This window comes from Somniosus microcephalus, chromosome 9 (genome assembly GCF_052327205.1).
Source record: "Somniosus microcephalus isolate GS21.2 chromosome 9, FLI_Smic_1.0, whole genome shotgun sequence".
In the NCBI taxonomy this organism is placed as follows: Eukaryota; Metazoa; Chordata; class Chondrichthyes; order Squaliformes; family Somniosidae; genus Somniosus; species Somniosus microcephalus.
Window position 1 is genome coordinate 190,288,802 of NC_140995.1, and position 21,033 is coordinate 190,309,834.

The 21,033-nt window shown below is 45.7% G+C and overlaps 1 protein-coding gene across 2 annotated transcripts in view; it reads right to left on the bottom strand.

Annotated features, from left to right (window-relative positions):
- Window positions 1-21,033, bottom strand: part of ascc3 (activating signal cointegrator 1 complex subunit 3) — a 654,593-nt gene that overhangs the window by 144,281 nt on the left and 489,279 nt on the right. For both annotated transcript variants that reach the window (XM_085997711.1, XM_085997710.1), the window contains exons 29-30: window positions 19,345-19,465; window positions 17,514-17,656 (exon numbers count right to left, since the gene is read on the bottom strand). In XM_085997711.1, the coding sequence (XP_085853837.1) occupies window positions 17,514-17,656; window positions 19,345-19,465 (264 nt within the window). The remainder of the gene's footprint in view (window positions 1-17,513; window positions 17,657-19,344; window positions 19,466-21,033) is intronic.

Below are 21,033 nucleotides of genomic sequence, written 5' to 3' on the forward strand. Positions count from 1 at the left end.
GGCGGGGAGGGAGGGGGGGAGGGAGGGGGGGGAGGGGGAGGGGAGGCGAAGGAGGGGAGGGAGGGAGGGGAGGGAGGGGAGAGGAGGGGAGGGAGAGGAGGGAGGGAGAGGAGGGGAGGGAGAGGAGGGGAGGGAGAGGAGGGAGGGAGAGGAGGGGGGAGAGGAGGGGGGGAGAGGAGGGAGAGGAGGGAGGGAGAGGAGGGAGGGAGAGGAGGGAGAGGAGGGGAGGGAGAGGAGGGGAGGGAGAGGAGGGGAGGGAGAGGAGGGGAGGGAGGGAGGGGAGAGGAGGGGAGGGAGGGAGGGGAGAGGAGGGGAGGGAGAGGAGGGGAGGGAGAGGAGGGGAGGGGGAGGAGGGGAGGGAGGGGAGGGAGAGGAGGGGAGGGAGGGGAGGGGAGGGAGGGGAGGGGAGGAGGGGAGGGAAGGAGAGGGGAGGGGGGAGGGGAGACAGGGGAGGGGAGGGAGAGGAGGGGAGGGGAGGGAGGGATAGGACAGGGAGAGGACATGACAGGGAGAGGGGGGACACACAGGGGCAGGGAGACCAAGCGCCCCAAAATTGCCCTCGCAACGCGGGGCTCCCCAGCTAGTAGTCTATATTTGAACAAAACATAAAGCTGAATCAACTGCACTAATGTGTCACATCATGATAAAATGTGGTAATGTTATATAGCAATGGTTGACTGCACCATATGCGATAGCATTTCTAAATATTTCAAAGCCATTACTTCTCAAACAAATGTTACATGTCAAACATTACCAAACATTTTAGAAAGTGCTGTAGCTCAACCTTTAGAGCATCTGTGAACTTATTCCCTTATTGTTTTCCTGGAATAAGTCGCCATCTGGGAGTATGCTACAGGGTTTTTTGATTGATCACAACCATAACAGCCTCTCATAGTTACCCTTTCTGGAGTTTTTTTTAAATTTTGTTTTCCAACAAGTCCTGAGTGGTTGCTGCAAGAATTCACACTGGGTCCATGTTTTGATATTTAGTAGGGCTGTTGTGATATTCCATTGTTATTAAGGTTTTTTACCACAGTCCTGAAGTCTGTGCTACAGACCGAGAGGTAGGTGCAATTACTTTGGTGATCTGCACTTTGTTCAGGAAGTTTCACCAAGGGTTTGAAGAAGCATTTATTTATAAGCGCGCCAACAATTATGTAAAGCTGTGCCCACTGAGTTAAACCAGCGTTAACTTAGATGGGTAGGGCTCACGGTTTGAAAACTATCCACAAGATTCTGAATTAATTCTGATTTACAGGATCTGAATTTTGGAGCCGCTAAGGCCAGAAGTTTAAATTATCATTCGAGATTATAAAAGAATCTCCAATAGGTTACCAGGGATCAGATACCGAATCCCTATTACTCCGTTATCTAAAACTAGGCATCAATGATTAGCTAGCCACTCCTATGAGTGGCAGGATATTAGACTCAACCCACTAAAACCATGAAAAATCTGGACATGAAGACTAATGTGCCATTTATACTGAAGAATTGAATGAGGGAACCAAATGTAATATTTCCAAGTTTGCTGATGACATGAAACTAGGTGGGATTGTGAGTTGTGAGGAGGATGCAAAGAGGCTTAAAGGCGATTTAGACAAGTTGAGTGAGTGGGCAAATACAAGGCAGATGCAGAATAACGTGGATAAATGTGAAGTTATTCACTTCGGTAGGAAAAACAGAAAGGTAGAGCATTATTTAAATGGTGCTAGATTGGGAAATGCTGATGTACAAAGGGACCTGGGTGTCCGTGTACACCAGTCACTGAAAGCAAACATGCAGGTGCAGTAAGCAGTTAGGAAGGCAAATGGTATGTTGGTCTTCATTGCAAGAGGATATGAGTGCAGGAGCAAGGATGTCTTACTACAGTTGTACAGGGCCTTGGTGAGACCACACCTGGAGTACTGTGTGCAGTTTTGGTCTCCTTACCCAAGAAAGGATATACTTGCCATAGAGGGAGTGCAGTGAAGGTTCGCCAGACTGATTCCTGGGATGGCAGGACTGTCGTATGAGGAGAGATTGGGTCGACTAGGCCTGTATTCACTAGAGTTTAGAAGAATGAGAGGGGATCTCATTGAAATGTATAAAATTCTGACAGGTCTAGACAGACTGGATGCAGGGAGGATGTGTCCCCTGGCTGGGGTGGGGGGGGGGGGGGGGGTCTAGAACGAGAGGTCAAAGTCTCAGGATACAGGGTAGGACATTTAGGACTGAGATGAGGAGAAATTTCTTCACTCCAGAGGGTGGTGAACCTGTGGAATTCTCTACCACAGAAGGCTGTGGAGGCCAAGTCACTGAATATATTTAAGGAGATCGATAGATTTCTAGACACAAAAGGCATCAAGGGGTATGGGGAGAGAGCGGGAATATGGTATTGAGATAGAGGATCAGCCATGATCATATTGAATGGCGGAGCAGACTCGAAGGGCCGAATGGCCTACTCCTGCTCCTATTTATTATGTTTTTTTTCTATGATAAAGCATTTATCGTGTGTTGTTTCGCTGTCCCATTGCTGTAGAAAGCACCCAATTTATAAAGCAAGCTGTTTATTAAGAAACTAGATCAACTTTAAGACAACAGTGCAACTCTTTTATAGTTGGAATGATTTACTTTAGTGTCATCACCTTTTCCCATTGGCTGAGAAGGTATATATTAGCCAAAAAGCTTTGCTGTCTGTACAAAGGTGGCTGGAGTGCTTTAGCCACTCAGCCCTTTGCTGGCCATGCTTTTTGGCTGCCTTTGCCTCCAATAACAGAGGCATGGCTAAAAACCACTAACCATGATAGCAATACAGCTGCCATCATAGGCATGCACTAAGTGCCAATAGTGCCATTGGGAGAAATTCGCTAATTATAAAACATTAATGACATCTCTTTAGATCCAGTTTTCTTTCACTTGGTATGACATGCACAGAAAGACTTTGCCCTACATATGAGAGGCACTATTTTAAAAGAGCAGATAGCTTTAAATTAGATTTTTTTTAAAGAATAAATTTAAAGCTTTACTATTTGGATTCATTCTTGAAATCTGGAACATTACTGGTCCATATTGGTTTCTCTTTCTTCCCACTCTGTGACCAACTCTCCCAGTTTACAGTAAATAAACTACGAACAAGAGAAGCAAATGCACTAAGTAGTGTAACATTTGGGAATCAAAGTACCAATAACATGAGAGAGAAACAATTAAATAATGAACAAAAGCAAGAAAAAATACAGAACTTGCTTTTATATTGTGCCTTTAAAGTTATCAGGAGCTCCCAAAGCTCCAATGAATTGTTTAAAAAAAGAAATCGTCACTATTCTGGTAGAAAAATGTCACAGCCAATTTTGTGCACAGCAAGATCCCATAAACAGCAGATTAATGAATGACCACATCAAAACTAGGGGACATCAATGTAAGAGAGTCACTTATATATATCCCATAGGGAATTCAGGAGAAACTTCTTTACCCAGAGAGTGGTAAGAATGTGGAATGTACTACCACAAGGAGTAGTTGAGACAAATACCATAATGTATTTATGGGAAAGCAAGATAAGCACACGAGAGAGAAAGGAATAGCAGGATATGCTGTTAGAGTTAGATGAAGAGGGGCGGGCAGAGGCTCTTGTGGAACATAAACACTGTTTATTGTTGGGCCAAATGGCCTGTTTACGTGCTGTAGACTCAATGGCCACGATTTTGCCAGCACTCAGCGGACCGGATTGGTGGTGGGTCAGCTGTGAAATTTAAAATGATTGACAGCGGGTCGGGAAACTGCTGTTAAAACGTGCACACCTGCATTTCCCGATGTCGGGTCTGCCAGCGCAGAGCAGACTCGACACGCAGCAGCGGGGGACCCAATTAAAATAATTAGTGGCTTGCTTACAGCCACTTAACAATACTTTCCCCCCAGCTTTTTGAATTTGACCAGGTCGCCCACCGATTTCCCGCTGTGCCTAGAACTCGGCTGTGAAGCTGAGGTGGGAGGTCAGTGGCCATTGAATCAGCTGATGAGTTGACAGCTTCAAATGTCAAGTCAAAGCTCCCAGCTGATTGAGAAATGTTCCCTTAACCACTAGATTCTCTAAACTGCATTGCCACTACAGATTCAGAATGCTGCAAGTCTTTACACAAGTCTCCATCCAGTCTGACCTCATTGCCTCTCCCACCTTTGACAGATCGCTTCTGTCATCTCTACTTCACCTGCCATCTATTCCATCAGCATAGGTGCACTTTATACTCTCTCACCTTGGTCCTCAGAATCTGACCACGATCAGTCCCAACACCAGCATCACCGGGCACACCAGCAGCAACCTTCTCCACAATCACCTGATGCTGCACAGGACAGAGGGCATCAGCACCTGACCACATTGCTGCCCGGAACGCCTGGGATGGCCTCACCATGGTCACATTTACTTCACTTGACGCTGTACACCCTGGCTGCTACATGAAGCGCCAGGTTGGCACCACCCCACACCAACATCATAAAGCATCCCTACAATGCCCAAACCATTCCTTTCACATTCATCAGCATTGCGGGGGGTACTGTTAAGTCTCACCATTCACTGCAGCTCACTAAGCCACTTCCAAAGGTGCACACAAATCTGTCCAAGAACGTAAAGTGTTGAAAATAAAGGTTTCAGTTTTTGACAGCACATTAACAGAAATTTCATATGAACATTGGTTAAAACGCACAAGTGCCTACCCTTGTGTGTTGTGTTGTTAGTTGGTATGATTGGACTAGGTCGAGGGTGAGTGTGAGGGGTGGCTAGTAAGATGGGGATATGATAATGTAGATAGAGAGAGATGGGTGGATGTCCAAGGTAAGTTGGTGTGAATAAGGATGTGCAGGAGTAGGGTAGGGAAGGCAAGAGTGATGGGAATGTGACGAGTGACACAGCATGATGAGGTTAAGTGTGGCTTTGCAGTAACGCTTCGTGATCTACTGAGATCATTGAAAGGTTTGCGCCACTGCAGCCTAGTCCTCCTGACGACATCCCTGCTTGTGCCCTCCTGTGCAATGTGCAACCAGGCTGCGTTGGTCTCCTGGGGAGGTCTCTTCCACCCATTGGAAGGTTAAAGAACCTCCCTGCGTGCTGCAACTCCCTCCATAAGCATATGGAGGGAGTCATGGGAGAACCTGGGTGCAGCTGTGCACCTCTGTACAGTCATTGTCAGTGTTTGCAGCACCTCAATGCTGTAGAACACTGACAGCACAAATATCAAATATCAAGTAAATTTGCGCATGGTCCCTTTAAGGAAAACGACTGATGTCGCGTCACCAAATGACATCATCAGACCCGCTTTCTTCAATTGGCCGGGAAACGCACTGGGCGGTCTTAACAAGCCCAATAAAGGAACAGTCATGTTGGAGGCCGCTATGGAGCCAGCAGCGAGGCCAGGATCCGCCAGCGATGTCACCTGCCACGGGTCCGCCGAGGTAGGAAAAATCGGTGCCATTGTTAAATGCTTTTGGTGTATTGGTTGAGGGAGCAATGTTGGCCAGAACACTGGGAGAACTCCCTGCTCCTCTTCAAATAATGTGTGTTTTTTTAATGTGCACCTGAGCAGGCAGATGTGGCCCTGGTTTTAATGTTTCCTCCAACTGACAATGCAGCACTCCCCTACTACTGAAGTCAAGTTTCTGCCTAGATTCTTTTTAAAAAATTCATTCCTGGGATGTGGGCATCGCTGGCAAGGCCAGCATTTATTGCCCATCCCTAATTGCCCTTGAGAAGGTGGTGGTGAGCCGCCTTCTTGAACAGCTGCAGTCCGTGTGTTGAAGGACTCCCACAATGCTGTTAGGGAGGGAGCTCCAGGATTTTGATCCAGCGACGATTGAAGGAACAGCAATATAATTCCAAGTCAGGATGGAGTGTAACTTGGAGGGGTACTTGGAGGTGGTGGTGTTCCCATGTACCTGCTGCCCTTATCCTTCTAGGTGGTAGAGGTCGCGGGTTTGGGAGGTGCTGCCGAAGAAGCCTTGGCGAGTTGCTGCAGTGCATCTTGTAGATGGTACACACTGTAGCCACGGTATGCCGGTGGTGGATGGGGTGCCAATCAAGCGGGCTGCTTTGTCCTGGATGGTGTCAAGCTTCTCGAGTGTTGTTGGAGCCGCATTCATCCAGGCAAGTGGAGAGTATTCCATCACACTCCTGACTTGTGCCTTGTAGATGGTGGAAAGGCTTTGGGGAGTCAGGAGGTGAGACACTCTCTGCAGAATACCCAGCCTCTGACCTGCTCTTGTAGCCACAGTATTTATGTGGCTGGTCCAATTAAGTTTCTGGTCAATGGTGACCCCAGGATGTTGATGGTGGGGGATTCGGCGATGATAATGCCGTTGAATGTCAAGGGGTGGCAGTTAGACACTGGCTTGTTGGAAATAGTCATTGACTGGCACTTGTGTGTTGCGAAAGTTATTTGGCACTTATCAGCCCCAAGCCTGAATGTCGTCCAGGTCTTGCTGCATGCGGGCATGGATTGCTTCATTATCTGAACAGCTGCGAATGGAACTGAACACTGTGTAATCATCAGCAAACATTCCCATTTCTGATCTTATGATGGAGGGAATGACATTTATGAAGCAGCTGAAAATGGTTGGGCCTAGGACACTGCCCTGAGGAACTCTTGCAGCGATGTCCTGGGGCTGAGATGATTGACCTCCAACAACCACAACCATCTTCCTTTGTGCTAGGTATGACTCCACCAGTGGAGAGTTTTCTCCCTTATTCCCATTGACTTCAGCTTTACTAGGGCTCTTTGATGCTACACTTGGTGAAATGCTGCTTTGATGTCAAGGGCAGTCACTCTCACCTCATCTCTGAAATTCAGCTCTTTTGTCCATGTTTGGACCAAGGCTGTAATGAGGTCTGGAGCCGAGTGGTCCTGGCGAACCCCAAATTGAGCATCGGTGAGCAGGTTATTGGTGAGTAAGTGCTGTTTGATAGCACTGTCGATGACACCTTCCATCACTTTGCTGATGATTGAGAGTAGACTGATGGGGCGGTAATTGGCTGGATTGGATTTGTCCTGCTTTTTGTAGACGGGACATACCTGGGCAGTTTTTCACATTGTCAGGTAGATGCCACTGTTGTAGCTGTATTGGAACAGCTTGGTTAGAGGCATGGCTCGTTCTGGAGCACAAGTTATCAGCACGACAGCCAGGATGTTGTTGGGGCCCATAGCCTTTGCTGTATCCAGTGTGCTCAGCCGATTCTTGATATCATGTAGAGTGAATCGAATTGTCTGAAGACTGGCTTCTGTAATGGTGGGGACCAATTTGAAAGAAAAGTTTCACAGCTGCATCAATTTAGTCTTGCCTATTGTTTTATTCTATAGGTTGGTTGAACTGTAATACTGCAATCAATTACATAAAAGGCCAATGTTCCAGAATACAGTATTCATTCAACAACTCAAAACATGAGTTAATTGGGCATTACATCAGTTTATCACATTAAATAAAAGCTATGTCCAAGAGTACCCTAACATGCTTTGAGTTAACGTTAGAAGTAACTTGCAAAACAGACTCTGAGTTGCAGAATTATGTTTGGAAAATTTCTGTGGTATTTTGATGGCATGATTATAATGGGTAGCATGAGTGCTGTTGTTACAGTACCACCAAAAGATGTATATACTTTTTGATTAATTCCTGGGATGTGGGCGCCGCTGGCAAGGCCAGCATTTATTGCCCATCCCTAATTGCCCTCGAGAAGGTGGTGGTGAGCGGCTGCCTTGAACCACTGCAGTCTGTAAGGTGAAGGTACTCCCATAGTGTTTTTTTTAATTTTTTTTATTCGCTTATGGGATCTGGGCATCACTGGCAAGGCCAGCATTTATTGCCAATCCCTAATTGCCCTCGAGAAGGTGGTGGTGAGCTGCCTTCTTGAACCGCTGCAGTCCGTGTGGCGAAGGTACTCCCTGTTTGGTAGGGAGTTCCAGGATTTTGACCCAGCGACGATGGAAGGATCGGCGATATAATTCTGAATCAGGATGGTGTGTGACTTGGAGGGGAACTTGGCGTTCCCATGCGCCTGCAGCCCTTGTCCTTCTACGTGGAAGAGGTCGCGGGTTTGGGAGGTGCTGCCGAAGAAGCCTTGGCGAGTTTCTGCAGTGCATCTTGTAGATGGTACACACTGCAGCCACGGTACGCCAGTGGTGGAGGGAGTGAATGTTTAAAGTGGTGGATGGGGTGCCAAACAAGTGGGCTGCTTTGTCCTGGATGGTGTCGAGCTTGAGTGTTGTTGGAGCTGCACTCATCCAGGCAAGTGGAGCGTATTCCATCATACTCCTTACTTGTGCCTTGTAGATGGTGGAAAGGCTTTGGGGAGTCAGGAGATGAGACACTCACCGCAGAATACCTAGTCTCTGACCTGCTCTTGTTGCCACAGTATTTATGTGGCTGGTCCAGTTAATTTTTGGTTAATGGTGACCCCCAGGATGTTGATAGTGGGGTTTCGGCGATTGTAATGCCATTGAATGTCAAGGGGAGGTGGCTAGACTCTCACTTATTGGATAGTCATTGCCTGGCACTTCTGTGGTGCGAATATTACCTGCCACTTATCAGCCCAAGCCTGAACGTCGTCCAGGGCATGGACTGCTTCATTATCTGAGGAGTTGTGAATGGCGCTGAACACGGCGCAGTCATCAGCGAACATCCTCATTTCTGACCTTATGTTGGAGGGAAGGTCATTGATGAAGCAGCTGAAGATGGTTGGGCCTAGGACACTGCCCTGAGGAACTCCTGCAGCAATGTTCTGGGGCTGTGATGATTGACCTTCAACCACCACAACCATGTTCCTTTGTGCCAGGTATGACTCCAGCCAGTGGAGCATTTTCCCCCCTGATTTCCATTGACTTCAGTTTTACTCGGGCTCCTTGATGCCAGACTCGGTCAAATGCTGCCTTGATGTCAAGGGCAGTCACTCTCACCTCACCTCTGGAATTCAGCTCCTTTGTCCACGTTTGGACCAAGGCTGTAATGAGGTCGGGAGCTGAGTGGTCTTGGCAGAACCCAAACTGGGCATCAGTGAGCAGGTTATTGGTGAGTAAGTGCTGCTTGATAGCACTGTCGATGACACCTTCCATCACTTTGCTGATGATTGAGAGTAGACTGATGGGGCGCTAATTGGCCAGGTTGGATTTGTCCTGTTTTTTGTGGACAGGACATACCTGGGCAGTTTTCCACATTGTCGGATAGATGCCAGTGTTGTAGCTGTACTGGAACAGCTTGGCTAGAGGTGCGGCTAGTTCTGGAGCACATGTCTTCAGCATGATAGCCGTGATGTTAGGGAGGGAATTCCAGGATTTTGACCCAGTGACGATGAAGGAACGGTGATATATTTCCAAGTCAGGGTGGTGTGTGACTTGAAGGTGATGGTGTTCCCATATGCTTGCTGCCCTTGTCCTTCTAGATGGTAGAGGTCGCGTCGAAGAAGCCTTGGCTAGTTGCTACAGTGCGTTATGTAGATGATACACACTGCAGCCACGGTGCGCCAGTGTTAGAGGGAGTGAATGTTTATGGTATTATCAAAGCCATTATTAATTGCCAGTTCACTTGACAAGACGTCTAATTGACCTTGAAGCCCATTCAGAAAGAAGAAATGGCCATTTATCATGACATTTTTCAATGATTCCAGAGATTTTGACTCTGTTATCGACCCAAAAAACTATTCGAAATTTTGATTACTCTTTGTGTGAAGAATTTTCTGGCATTAGTCCGAAACTTGTCTTTTGCCCGTGTTCTACTGTCAGATTAATTTGAAGCAAAGTTCCTGATTTACTGTTTCAAACCTGTTTACCATCATATACCTCTATAAGATCCCCTTCCAGTTCTTGCTTTCAAGTTTCAAAAGGCCATATTTCTTGTCTTTTCTCATAACTCAGTCCTCTGACATTAGGGATCAGTGTCATGGCCCTGCTATGCAGTGCATCCCTCGAGTCTGTGTGATTGGAACTGGCATAACCAGCGCACTATACAGTTTAATCACAATCTCTTCTAATGTGTACTCTACTTTCTCTGGCTATAGAGCTCAGTATTCAGTTTAACTTGTTGACTGATACGTGATATGACTCAATATGTCAAACACCAAGTTTACTAATATTCCTAGAGCTCTTTCAACTTCACCCTCAGCTATTTCAGTTGTATGTTATCTGATCTTTTTGACTTGGTCAATTAATGCAGCAATAGTGCTGACGGAGATCCTCTGACTTATATTAATATTCACATTGTTACTGTGCAGCTGCTGCACTCAATCTGCTACTGAACTTTAAAGCAACAGTATCCCATTAAATGTCCCAAATAAAGTTTAGGAGTTAAATAAAGGGATTAAGAAAGAGGACTGCATCATGCTGACCGCCTCCTCTTAATTCCTGCCTGCCAGCTTTAGAAGTGGGACTCAGCACTGTAAGCAGTTAAGTCACAAGTTTCCTGATTCACAGTACAAGATACAAAAACATCTTTAAAACAGGTCACATTTGAAAGTGAGCTTTGTTAGTTAGGTGTTCTCCAGAGAAAAGAAAGTGATGCCCTGTAAGTTTGGGGTCAAAGGGGAACAACATTTCTTAGTCCCCAATTTATAAGCTGTTATATTTAAAAAAATGAATTCTTGTCACTTGACTTTTATATAACCCAGAGTGCTCTTTTTGCATAGGCCTGCTGTCCTCTATTTGGAGTTTCCTTTAACTTAATTTAAAACAAAATTGAACAACACATGTCAGCAGACATATTCCAACAAAATCCATCTACAGTGACAACTGTTGATTACATAGAAACATAGAAGATAGGAGCAGGAGTAGGCCTTTCGGCCCCTCGAGCCTGCTCCGCCATTCAATGAGATCATGGCTGATCATCCAAATTCAGTACCCTGTCCCTGCCTTCTCCCCATATCCCTTGATCCCTTTAGCCTTAAGAAATATATCCAACTCTTTCTTGAATATATTTAATGAACTGGCCTCCACCGCCCTCTGTGGCAGAGAATTCCACAGGTTCACCACTCTCTGGGTGAAGAAATTCCTCCTCATTTCAGTCCTAAATGTCCTACCCCTTATCCTTAGACTATGACCCCTGGTTCTGGACTCCCCGACCATCGGGAACATCCTTCCAGCATCTAGTCTGTCCAGGCCTGACACAATTTTATAGGTTTCGATGAGATCCCCTCTCAATCTTCTAAACTCCAGTGAGTATAAGCCCAATCGACACAATCTCTCCTCATACGTCATTCCTGCCATCCCAGGTATCAGCCTGGTGAATCTTCGCTGCACTCCTTCCATGGCAAGAACGTCCTTCCTCAGATAAGGCGACCAAAACTGCACACAATATTCAAGGTGCGGTCTCACCAAGGCCCTGTACAACTGTAGCAAGATATCCTTGTTCCTGTACTCGAACCCTCTTGCTACGAAGGCCAACATACCATTTGCCTTCTTTAACCGCCTGCTGCACCTGCATGCTTACCTTCAGCAACTGGTGTACAAGAACACCCAGGTCTCTTGGCACTTCCCCTTCTCCCAATCTATTGTCATTCAAATAATAATCTGCCTTCCTGTTTTTGCCACCAAAGTGGATAACCTCACATTTATCCACATTATAGTGCATTTGCCATGTTTCTGCCCAATCACCTAACCTGTCCAAATCGTACTGGAGTTTCATGACATCCTCCTCACAGCATACCCTCCCACCCAGCTTTGTGTCGTCTGCAAATTTGGAGATATTACATCCAATTCCCTCGTCCAGATCATTAATATATATTGTGAACAGCTGGGGTCCTAGGACCGATCCTTGCGGTCCCCCACTAGTCACTGCCTGCCACTCGGAAAACGACCCGTTTATTCCAACTCTTTGCTTTCTGTCCGCCAACCAGTTCTCTATCCAAGTCAATACCTTGCCCCCAATCCCATGTGCCTTAATTTTGCACGCTAATCTCTTATGCGGGACCTTATCGAAAGCCTTCTGAAAGTCCAAATACACCACATCCACTGGTTCTCCCTTATCTATTTTACCAGTTACATCCTCAAAAAATTCCAGTAGATTAGTCAAGCATGATTTACCTTTTGTAAATCCATGTTGACTTTGTACGATCCTGTCACTGCTTTCCAAGTGCTCTGCTATTACATCTTTTATAATGGACTCTAGCATTTTCCCCACTACCGATGTCAGGCTTACCGGTTTATAATTCCCCGCTTTTTCTCTGCCACCTTTTTTGAATAGTGGGGTAACATTAGCTACCCTCCAATCCATGGGTACTGTTCCAGAGTCTATTGAGTTCTGGAAGATGACCAGCAATGCATCTACTATTTCTAGGGCCACTTCCTTAAGTACCCTGGGATGTAGATTATCAGGCCCTGGGGATTTATCGGCCCTCAGTCCCATCAATTTTCCTAACACCATTTCCCTACAAATACTGATTTCTTTCAGTTCCACCCTTTCATCAGACCCTATGTTCCCCAGTATTTCTGGGAGGTTATTTGTGTCCTCCTTTGTGAAGACAGAACCAAAATATGTATTTAGTTGGTCAGTCATTTCTTTGTTCCCCATTATAAATTCTCCCGATTCTGACTGCAAGGGACCTATGCTTGACTTCACCAAGCTTTTTCTCTTCACATATCTATAAAAGCTTTTACAGTCAGTTTTTATGTTCCCTGCAAGCTTACTCTCATATTCTATTTTCCCTTTCTTAATTAATCCCTTTGTCCTCCTTTGTTGAATCCTAAACTGCTCCCAATCCTCAGGATTATTGCTTTTTCTGGCCAATTTGTATGTCCTCTCCTTGGATCTTATGCTATCCCTAATTTCCCTTGTTAGCCATGGTTGAGTCACCTTTTTTGTTTTGTTTTTACGCCAAACTGGGATGAACAAATTCTGTAGTTCATCCATTCGGTCTTTCAATGTTTGCCATTGCCGATCCACCGTCAACCCTTTGAGTGCCATTCCCCAATCAATCCTACCCAACTCGCTCCTCAGACCATCGTAGTTTCCTTTATTTAAATTGAGGACCCTAGTTTCTGAATCAACTACTTCATTCTCCATCTTAATGAAGAATTCGATCATATTATGATCGCTCCGACCCAAGGGGCCTCGTACAACAAGATTGCTAATTAATCCTTTCTCGTTACATAATACCCAGTCTAAGATGGCCTGATCTCTGGTTGGTTCCTCGACATATTGGTCCAGGAAACCATCCCGTAAACACTCCAGGAATTCCTCCTCCACAGTATTGTTAGTAATTTGGTTAGCCCAATCTATATGTAGATTAAAGTCACCCACGATGACTGCTGTGCCCTTATTGCACGCTTCTTTAATTTCCCTTTTAATGCCATCCCCAACCTCCGCCTTACTGTTTGGAGGTCTATATACCACTCCCACTAATGTTTTTTTCCCCTTAGTATTTCTCAATTCTACCCATACAGATTCCACATCATCAGAGCTAATATCCTTCATTACAATTGTGTTAATCCCTTCTTTAACCAGTAATGCTACCCCTCCTCCCTTTCCTTTTTGCCTATCTTTCCTGAATATCGAATACCCCTGGATGTTGAGTTCCCAGTCTTGGCCATCCTTGAGCCACATTTCCGTAATCCGAACCAAATCATATTCGTTTACCTCTATTTGCGCAGCCAATTCATCCACCTTATTACAAATGCTCCTCGCATTAAGACACAAAGCCTTCAGGCTTGTTTTTTTAACGCTCTTAGACCTATTAGAATTATTATTTACTGTGGCCACGTTTGATTTAAACCGTTGATTTCTCTGACTGCCACTTTTGTTTTTCTCCTTCCTATCTTTTGCTTTTATCCTCGTTTCCCTTTCCTCTGTCTCCCTGCTCAGGTTCCCAACCCCCTTCCATTTTAGTTTAAACCCTCCCCCACAGCACTAGCAAACACTCCCCCTAGGACATCGGTTCCAGCCCTGCCCAAGTGCAGACCGTCCGGTTTGAACTGGTCCCACCTCCCCCAGTACCGGTTCCAATGTCCCAGGAACTTGAATCCCTCTCCCTGGCACCATTCCTCTAGCCACGTATTCATCTGAAGTATCCTTCTATTTCTACTCTGACTAGCACGTGGCACTGGTAGCAATCCTGAGATTACTACCTTTGAGGTCCTGTTTTTTAATTTACCTCCTAACTCCCTATATTCCGCTTTTAGGACCTCATCCCGCTTTTTACCTATATCGTTGGTGCCTATATGCAGCACGACAACTGGCTGTTCACCCTCCCCTTCCAAGATGTTCTGCAGCCGCTCGGAGACATCCTTGGCCCTTGCACCAGGGAGGCAACACACCATCCTGGAGTCTCGTTTGCGGCCGCAGAAACGCCTATCTATTCCCCTTACAATTGAATCCCCTATTACTATAGCTCTACCATTCTTTTTCCTCCCATTCTGTGCAGCAAAGCCACCCCTGGTGCCAGGAAGTTGCCTGCTGCTGCCTTCCTCTGATAAGCCACCCCCCCCAACAGTACTCAAAGTGGTATATCTGTTGGAGAGGGGGATGGCCACAGGGGACCCCTGCACTACCTGCCTGCGCCTAGTACTCTGCCTGTTGGTCACCCGTTCCCTTTCTTCCTGTCCAACCTCTACCTGTGGTGTGTCCAACTCCCTAAACGTGCTATTCACGATGTCCCGAGCATCGTGAACGCTCCAGTATGCATCCAATCGCAGCTCCAGCGCCGCAATGTGGTCTGTCAGTAGCTGCAGCTGGGTGCACTTCCTGCACACGTAGTTGTCAGGGACACAGGAAGTGTCCCCGAGTTCCCACATCTCGCAGGAGGAGCAGATCACAGGGCCGGGCTGTCCTGCCATGACTTACCCTTTAATTAATTGAGTTTAAATTAAATCAATCAATCCCACTAATTACACTAGTTAAATAGTTTACCAACGGTCCCCGCTACACCAGAGAGACCATAGAAACTATAAACCAGAGTTAAAGTTTAAAAAAAGAGAGAAATACTCACCACCCAATCACTTACCTGCTTCCTGCTGACGTCACACTTTGATTACTTTTTACCTCTGTCCCCCGCTGCTGAATTGGTCAGGCCTCGTTCACTGCTGCCGGTTTTACCTCTGCCGCCTCGATGCTGCTCTCTCCCAGGTCCAGGCTCTGTGGTCGGGTCTCGTTCACTGCCGCCTAAGCTCTGCCGCCTCGATGCTGCTCTCTCCCAGGTCCAGGCTCTGTGGTCGGGCCTCGTTCACTGCCGCCTAAGCTCTGCCACCTCGATGCTGCTCTCTCCCAGGTCCAGGCTCTGTGGTTGGGCCTCGTTCACTGCCGCCTAAGCTCTGCCGCCTCGATGCTGCTCTCTCCCAGGTCCAGGCTCTGTGGTCGGGTCTCGTTCACTGCCACCGGTTTTAAGCTCTGCCACCTCGATGCTGCTCTCTCCCAGGTCCAGGCTCTGTGGTCGGGCCTCGTTCACTGCCGCCGGTTTTAAGCTCTGCCGCCTCGATGCTGCTCTCTCCCAGGTCCAGGCTCTGTGGTCGGGCCTCGTTCACTGCCGCCGGTTTTAAGCTCTGCCGCCTCGATGCTGCTCTCTCCCAGGTCCAGGCTAGTCTACAATTTTTTACAACTAGTGTTTTGTTTCGCACTTTTCCACTGGTTCTAAATTCTACAAACTGCTAGTAGTTTGTGCTGCACATCCAATATGCCTACAAATTGTACTGAGAGCTTTAGATGATTAGGATAGATTGATAAAAGGAAGTAAAACAAGTAAGAATGGAACTATGATATGAAAGACTACCAAATTCTAATCGTGAAAACTATTCATTCACGATTTATTAATAGGAAAAAATCCCATCTTTGAATTGGTGGGTCCTTTCAGGTTTGGTGATAGGGTGTAGAGAGTATAAACACACATCTTGTATACTGGCCTAATTGCACATTATTGGGATAATTTTCCAACTTCACTTTGCTGGAGCCTCATCAGCTGGCATACATTGGGAAATCATGAGCGCGCGCTCCCTTGAGAGCTACAAGTCTGCAACTTCCCAATATGCGCAAAGTGCGGGCAATGCCTATGTACCAACCCACTGTGCCACTAAATGCGAGAACACAGCTGTGTGCCCATGGTCCCCACATAATGAACTGCTGATCTTGACTAGGCTGTCAGAGAGCAGTGCCAAGCAATGGCTAGTCACTTCTGCGTCACAAGGTGAGAGATAAAAAAAACTGTGGAGGGTGAGGCCACCTTGTAGATTATGGAGCATGCAAAAGCCAGGGTTTGGTAGAAGGTCACGCGTTTGTTTCCTTAGTCAGGAAATGGTACAAGGTATGGAGGAGGGAAGTATTGAAAAATTCATATTTTTGACAAATTACCATGTTTTAATATTTAAATAATACATGCTTCAACATGTAATTTGTTAACACTATGCTAAAACTAGGGAAGCTGATTTCCCTCTTTTCCACTCCCCCCGCCACCCAAACCCGGTATTAGACAGGAGCAGCACGCCCAAAATCAGCTGCATCTCACCAAGCACAGGACCACAAGTATTTCTGTCTTGGGCCATTAACATGGAATGGGGACACCATTCTTGGGGAGTGGAGGGTTTCAAATTGCTGAAAAACGGCTTGCCTGGTGGAATTTTAAGGATATCCTGTGACCTTTGCAGACCTTCAGATTCACAAGTGCCCCAGCGCTAGCTGCAAAATCTAGTTTCTCTTGGCACTACTGCGATTGGGTGACCAATGGGCCAATGAAAAGGAAAGGAATGTCCCATCCTGACTAATTTGCATTGGCTTGCTTGACATGCACATACTGCAAATCCAGGCCCAACTCTGCTCCTCAGTGAAGCCCTAGAAAGGCTGGGGCAATGTAAAGGAGGTGGAGTCCTGGCAAAACGGGTCTCCAGCCTCTTTTTCCTTAACTTTGTATCTGGGAATGGGCCTCGTCCTAGGGCAAGCGTCAGGAAAATTAGCTCCTGTGATCCTTTCTGACGCATGCACCTTTGCATACAACCAATGACAGAAGAAAAGAACAAGCTAGTTACTTTTGTATTAAGACATGTATTAAGGCAGCACGGTGGCATAGTGGTTAGCACTGTTACCTCACAGCGCCAGGGACCCGGGTTCAAATCCGGCCTCGGGCGACTGTCTGTGTGGAGTTTGCACATTCTCCCCGTGTTTGCGTGGGTTTCCTCCGGGTGCTCCGGTTTCCTCCCACAGTCCAAAGATGTGCGAGTTAGGTTGATTGGCTATGATAAATTGACCCTTAGTGTTAGGGGGATTAAATACGTGGGGTTACGGGGATAGGGTGGGATATGTGTTGGTGTAGGGGTTACGGGGATCGGGTGGGATATGTGTTGGTGCAGGCTCGATGGGCCAAAATGGCCTCTATCTGCACTGTGGGGTTTCTGTGATTTCTGTGATTAACCTGCTCAATTTAGTCTGCCCTAACACAGCTTATAGAGTTGCTGACTTGACAGGAGGCATATTTAAGGGGAAAATCAGCACTGTGCATCCATTCTGCCCACCCCGAGAACATCAATACGAATAATGCAATTTTTTGAAAAAACAAAATAACAGGTAAAAAAGTTTACATTTCAGGCTGAGCACTGTACCTCTCTCTCATCCATGTGCAGCCACTGTTTAGGGTCATCCTCTGCTGCCAGAAATGCTATCAAATCCAAAGCTGTGAGGCGAGTCTGACGTCTGGATGACACAAAGATCAGCACAGGCTTGGATGGGGAATGGCTCCGAATAGCTGTTAAATAAAAATAAACTATCTGAACTATTTGTAAAAGCTCGACAGCTAATGGCTTGTTGGTGCTTTAGGAACAGGTGTGGTTGAAGCGACTGGGACAGATTTATTGTTCATTAGTGTTTAGTACTTTGCTACTGTCGCGCTGCAATTAATCTGAGCTGACATGACTGGCCTCCTTCTCACAATCAATACACACATTTATGTCATACAGCTAATTAGCTCAACCATACAGCTGTAATTTGCCTGACCTAAAATGATCTGCAACTGTCAGCTTGATAAACATTTGAGAATTTATTTTTTCAGCTATTACCTAATCAATACGAAATGTATTCTCAATGGAATTAATAAGCACTTGTTAGAGAAATAAGATGGGCACTTTCACAGTTCAGTTGTAAAGCTTCTGTGCCTCTACAGTTTAACGTTGTGTTCCTTTATTAAATATTCTATCCAGACAGGATTTTTTTTTATTTAAAGAGGCAGCAGGGGTTGAAAATTGCAACGGTATGCTTTGTTTACAATTGGCAAAGACCCCTATCTTTGCTGCTAGCTCCTGGTGCTGTGATTGGTGATAACTGGAGGTGAAGGCTGGAAGTAATTACCATTAATAAACCACTGCTCCCCATCAAAAAATTTGGCTTGAATCATGATACTTGGCAATTGTCATGTGTTGATCTTAAACTTGAAATATGTAAAAAGCAGCTATAGTACATGAGCACAATAGATTTCAGATTTGAACTGCAGTTGGGCTACTCATTCGGTTCAACAATAGGTAAGGGGGGGGCGACTCTCCCTGCCATATGGCAATCACCAGCTCTAATTTCTTCTTTAATTAAAATACACATCTGAAAGGAAACTTTTGAGTTCCAAACAGTTATGACACACTGCACTCCTTCAGTACAGGTTGAGCGCCCAAAATCCAGAGTTCCGGAATCCCGAATGTTCCGGAATCCGGGACGATTGGTGGCAGGGTCGTCCGGAATCCGTAAAATGTTCCAGAATCCGGACACCCTGTTTCCGCCGCCAGCCGGGCTCAGGCATTTCCGGACTCGGAACGTGTTTCTGATGTCCGAAGTCCGGAAATGCCCGAGCCCAGGTTGCGGTATTTCCAGACTTCGGACATCAGAAACACATTCCGAAGACCGGAAAAACACGAAAACCGGTTCGGCCTCGGTCCCGAAATTGCCGGATTCGGGAGGCTCAACCTGTACTTAAAGCTTCAAACTAATTTATTTTTTATTATTTCAAATTACACAATAAAAACAAGTTCCACTAAGTGCTACCAGCTACGGATTGTGTAGCGAGATCATTAGCTGGTACTAGATCACGTTCATTTACTTTCTGATGGTTGAAGTAATTGCATGGCAATCTGCAACTTCTGTGGGTGCTATAAGTTTTTTTTTACCTCTTTACAATAGGCACCCATTCATGTATAGAGAGCTGGTAAAAGGAGAGATCTAATTAAAAGAAATATCACCTTATTCATCCTGCTCCATGAAGTGTTGGCTTCTATTTGCGAAGATTATGAACTCATCAGAAGTCAATGAACCCATGCCCAGCCATGGCACAGTAGCACCCATCAGTTCACACCGCCATCTAATTTAATCCCATAGTAACAGATGGGCTCAAGGATATAAAGGACCAAATAAGTAAGGTTAGATATTTTAAAGGTTGTTTTTCCAAAAATTCACCTTGGAATGTTGGCTTGTTCATACTGGCCATGCGAGGGCAGTAATGCTGGCCTGGGAAGCCATGAATGTGAACTTCAAGAGGAACTGGACGCACAGATGGTCTAAAGTTAAACAATCCATTCTACATTCAACAGGAAAAGAAGTATAGTGTGTTAATACATATTATTTTAAATATATCTCAAAGCATGATTGTTCAATTTGCCATTCAATCTAAAGTAAACAGAACTATAAACTCAATACACAGACTGGCTTTCCTTCAAAGCTGATTCACAAGGATAGAGGAGAAAGCACTGTATATTAAAATAACCAATCTCCTGCCAGACCAGAAGGACCCCATCTCAGTGCTGAGTTACTCGATTTCAATTGGGGCAGCAACTGCGATACTACAATTGCCCTCGAGGTCCTTGGATTAGGGAAGGACTGTGGAGAAAAAAAATCAGCCAGGGTTCCTGCTCCTGATCTCTATCGAGCGGCTATTACTAGAACATGATGTGTGTGTATGTATGTGTGCGTGTGAATGTCAGGTGAGAACAAGATTCGGTTTGGTTGTGATACCCTCTGCAGACAAATGGCACGCCAATGCTCACGAGGCTCATGTACAAATAATGACCACTTGGGCAAGGTACTGCAGTGCTGGCAACTCCCACATTGATGAAAGCAAACCCCAGGATAAATCATCATTCTCAGATATGGGGAGGAAAAGAGAGGGGAAACTGGAAAAAAACACAACCTAACAAGCTCGCTCTTAAAATAATTATACTTTTTCATTTAATTGAGTCATACAAAGCTGAAAGCTCCTGTTCGCAACTATTCCATTTCAACCAATAGGAAGCGTAGAGGACATAGGCTACTTATTGCATATACTGCAGTACGTTTAGTAAGTACAAACAGGGTAGTAACAGATCGAGTCTGCTCCAACATATGCAACAAGCATCAATTTGATTTATACAGCACCTTTAACACAGAAACATGTCCCAGGGTGCTTCACAGAGAAAGAAAGGAAAGGCATGTGGTGAAGTTAAAATAGGCAACAAAAACTGTGTCAAAGAAATAGGTTTTTAAAGAAAGAAGAGAAGGATTTTCAGGAAGGAGTTGTAGAAAGCAGGGCCAAATAATCTGAAAGCCCTGCTACCAATGATGGAGTGGTGGGGGAGAGAATGCACTGGGAGCCAATGTAAGTCAGTGAGGACAGGCATGATAGGTGAGCAGGACAAGCTGCAGGCAATGGAGTTTTAGGCAAGTTGGGATTTCTGAAAAGCGAACATTGGGAGAAATCAAATGTAGAGGTGCTGGAAAAGCGGGTAAGGGTTTTGGCAGATGTAGGGCTGAGATAGAGGCAGAGGCAGGGATCTGCACATTTGTTATGTGCAGATCCCACTATTGCAGCAATCTCAAGTTTACATACGCATGAATGATAATGGCATTTTCATACAAAAAATATTTATTGTAAAAGCCGTCCCTGTTCGCAATTAAATGCAGTACTCTATAAGCAGCAAGGGCCTCATGTCCTCAGTATTTACTGCTATCAGTTTTCTTTGAGGTAATAAAATCAATGCCACAGAAGCTTTAAAATGACAGAAGGCAGTTTAGCGTTAAATGTAAAGTGAGTTATAGAAGTTCTGTTTAAGGATACATGTGCTTATTCAAAAAGTGCATCTTTATTGTTCACTGAAATGCACCATCAATGAT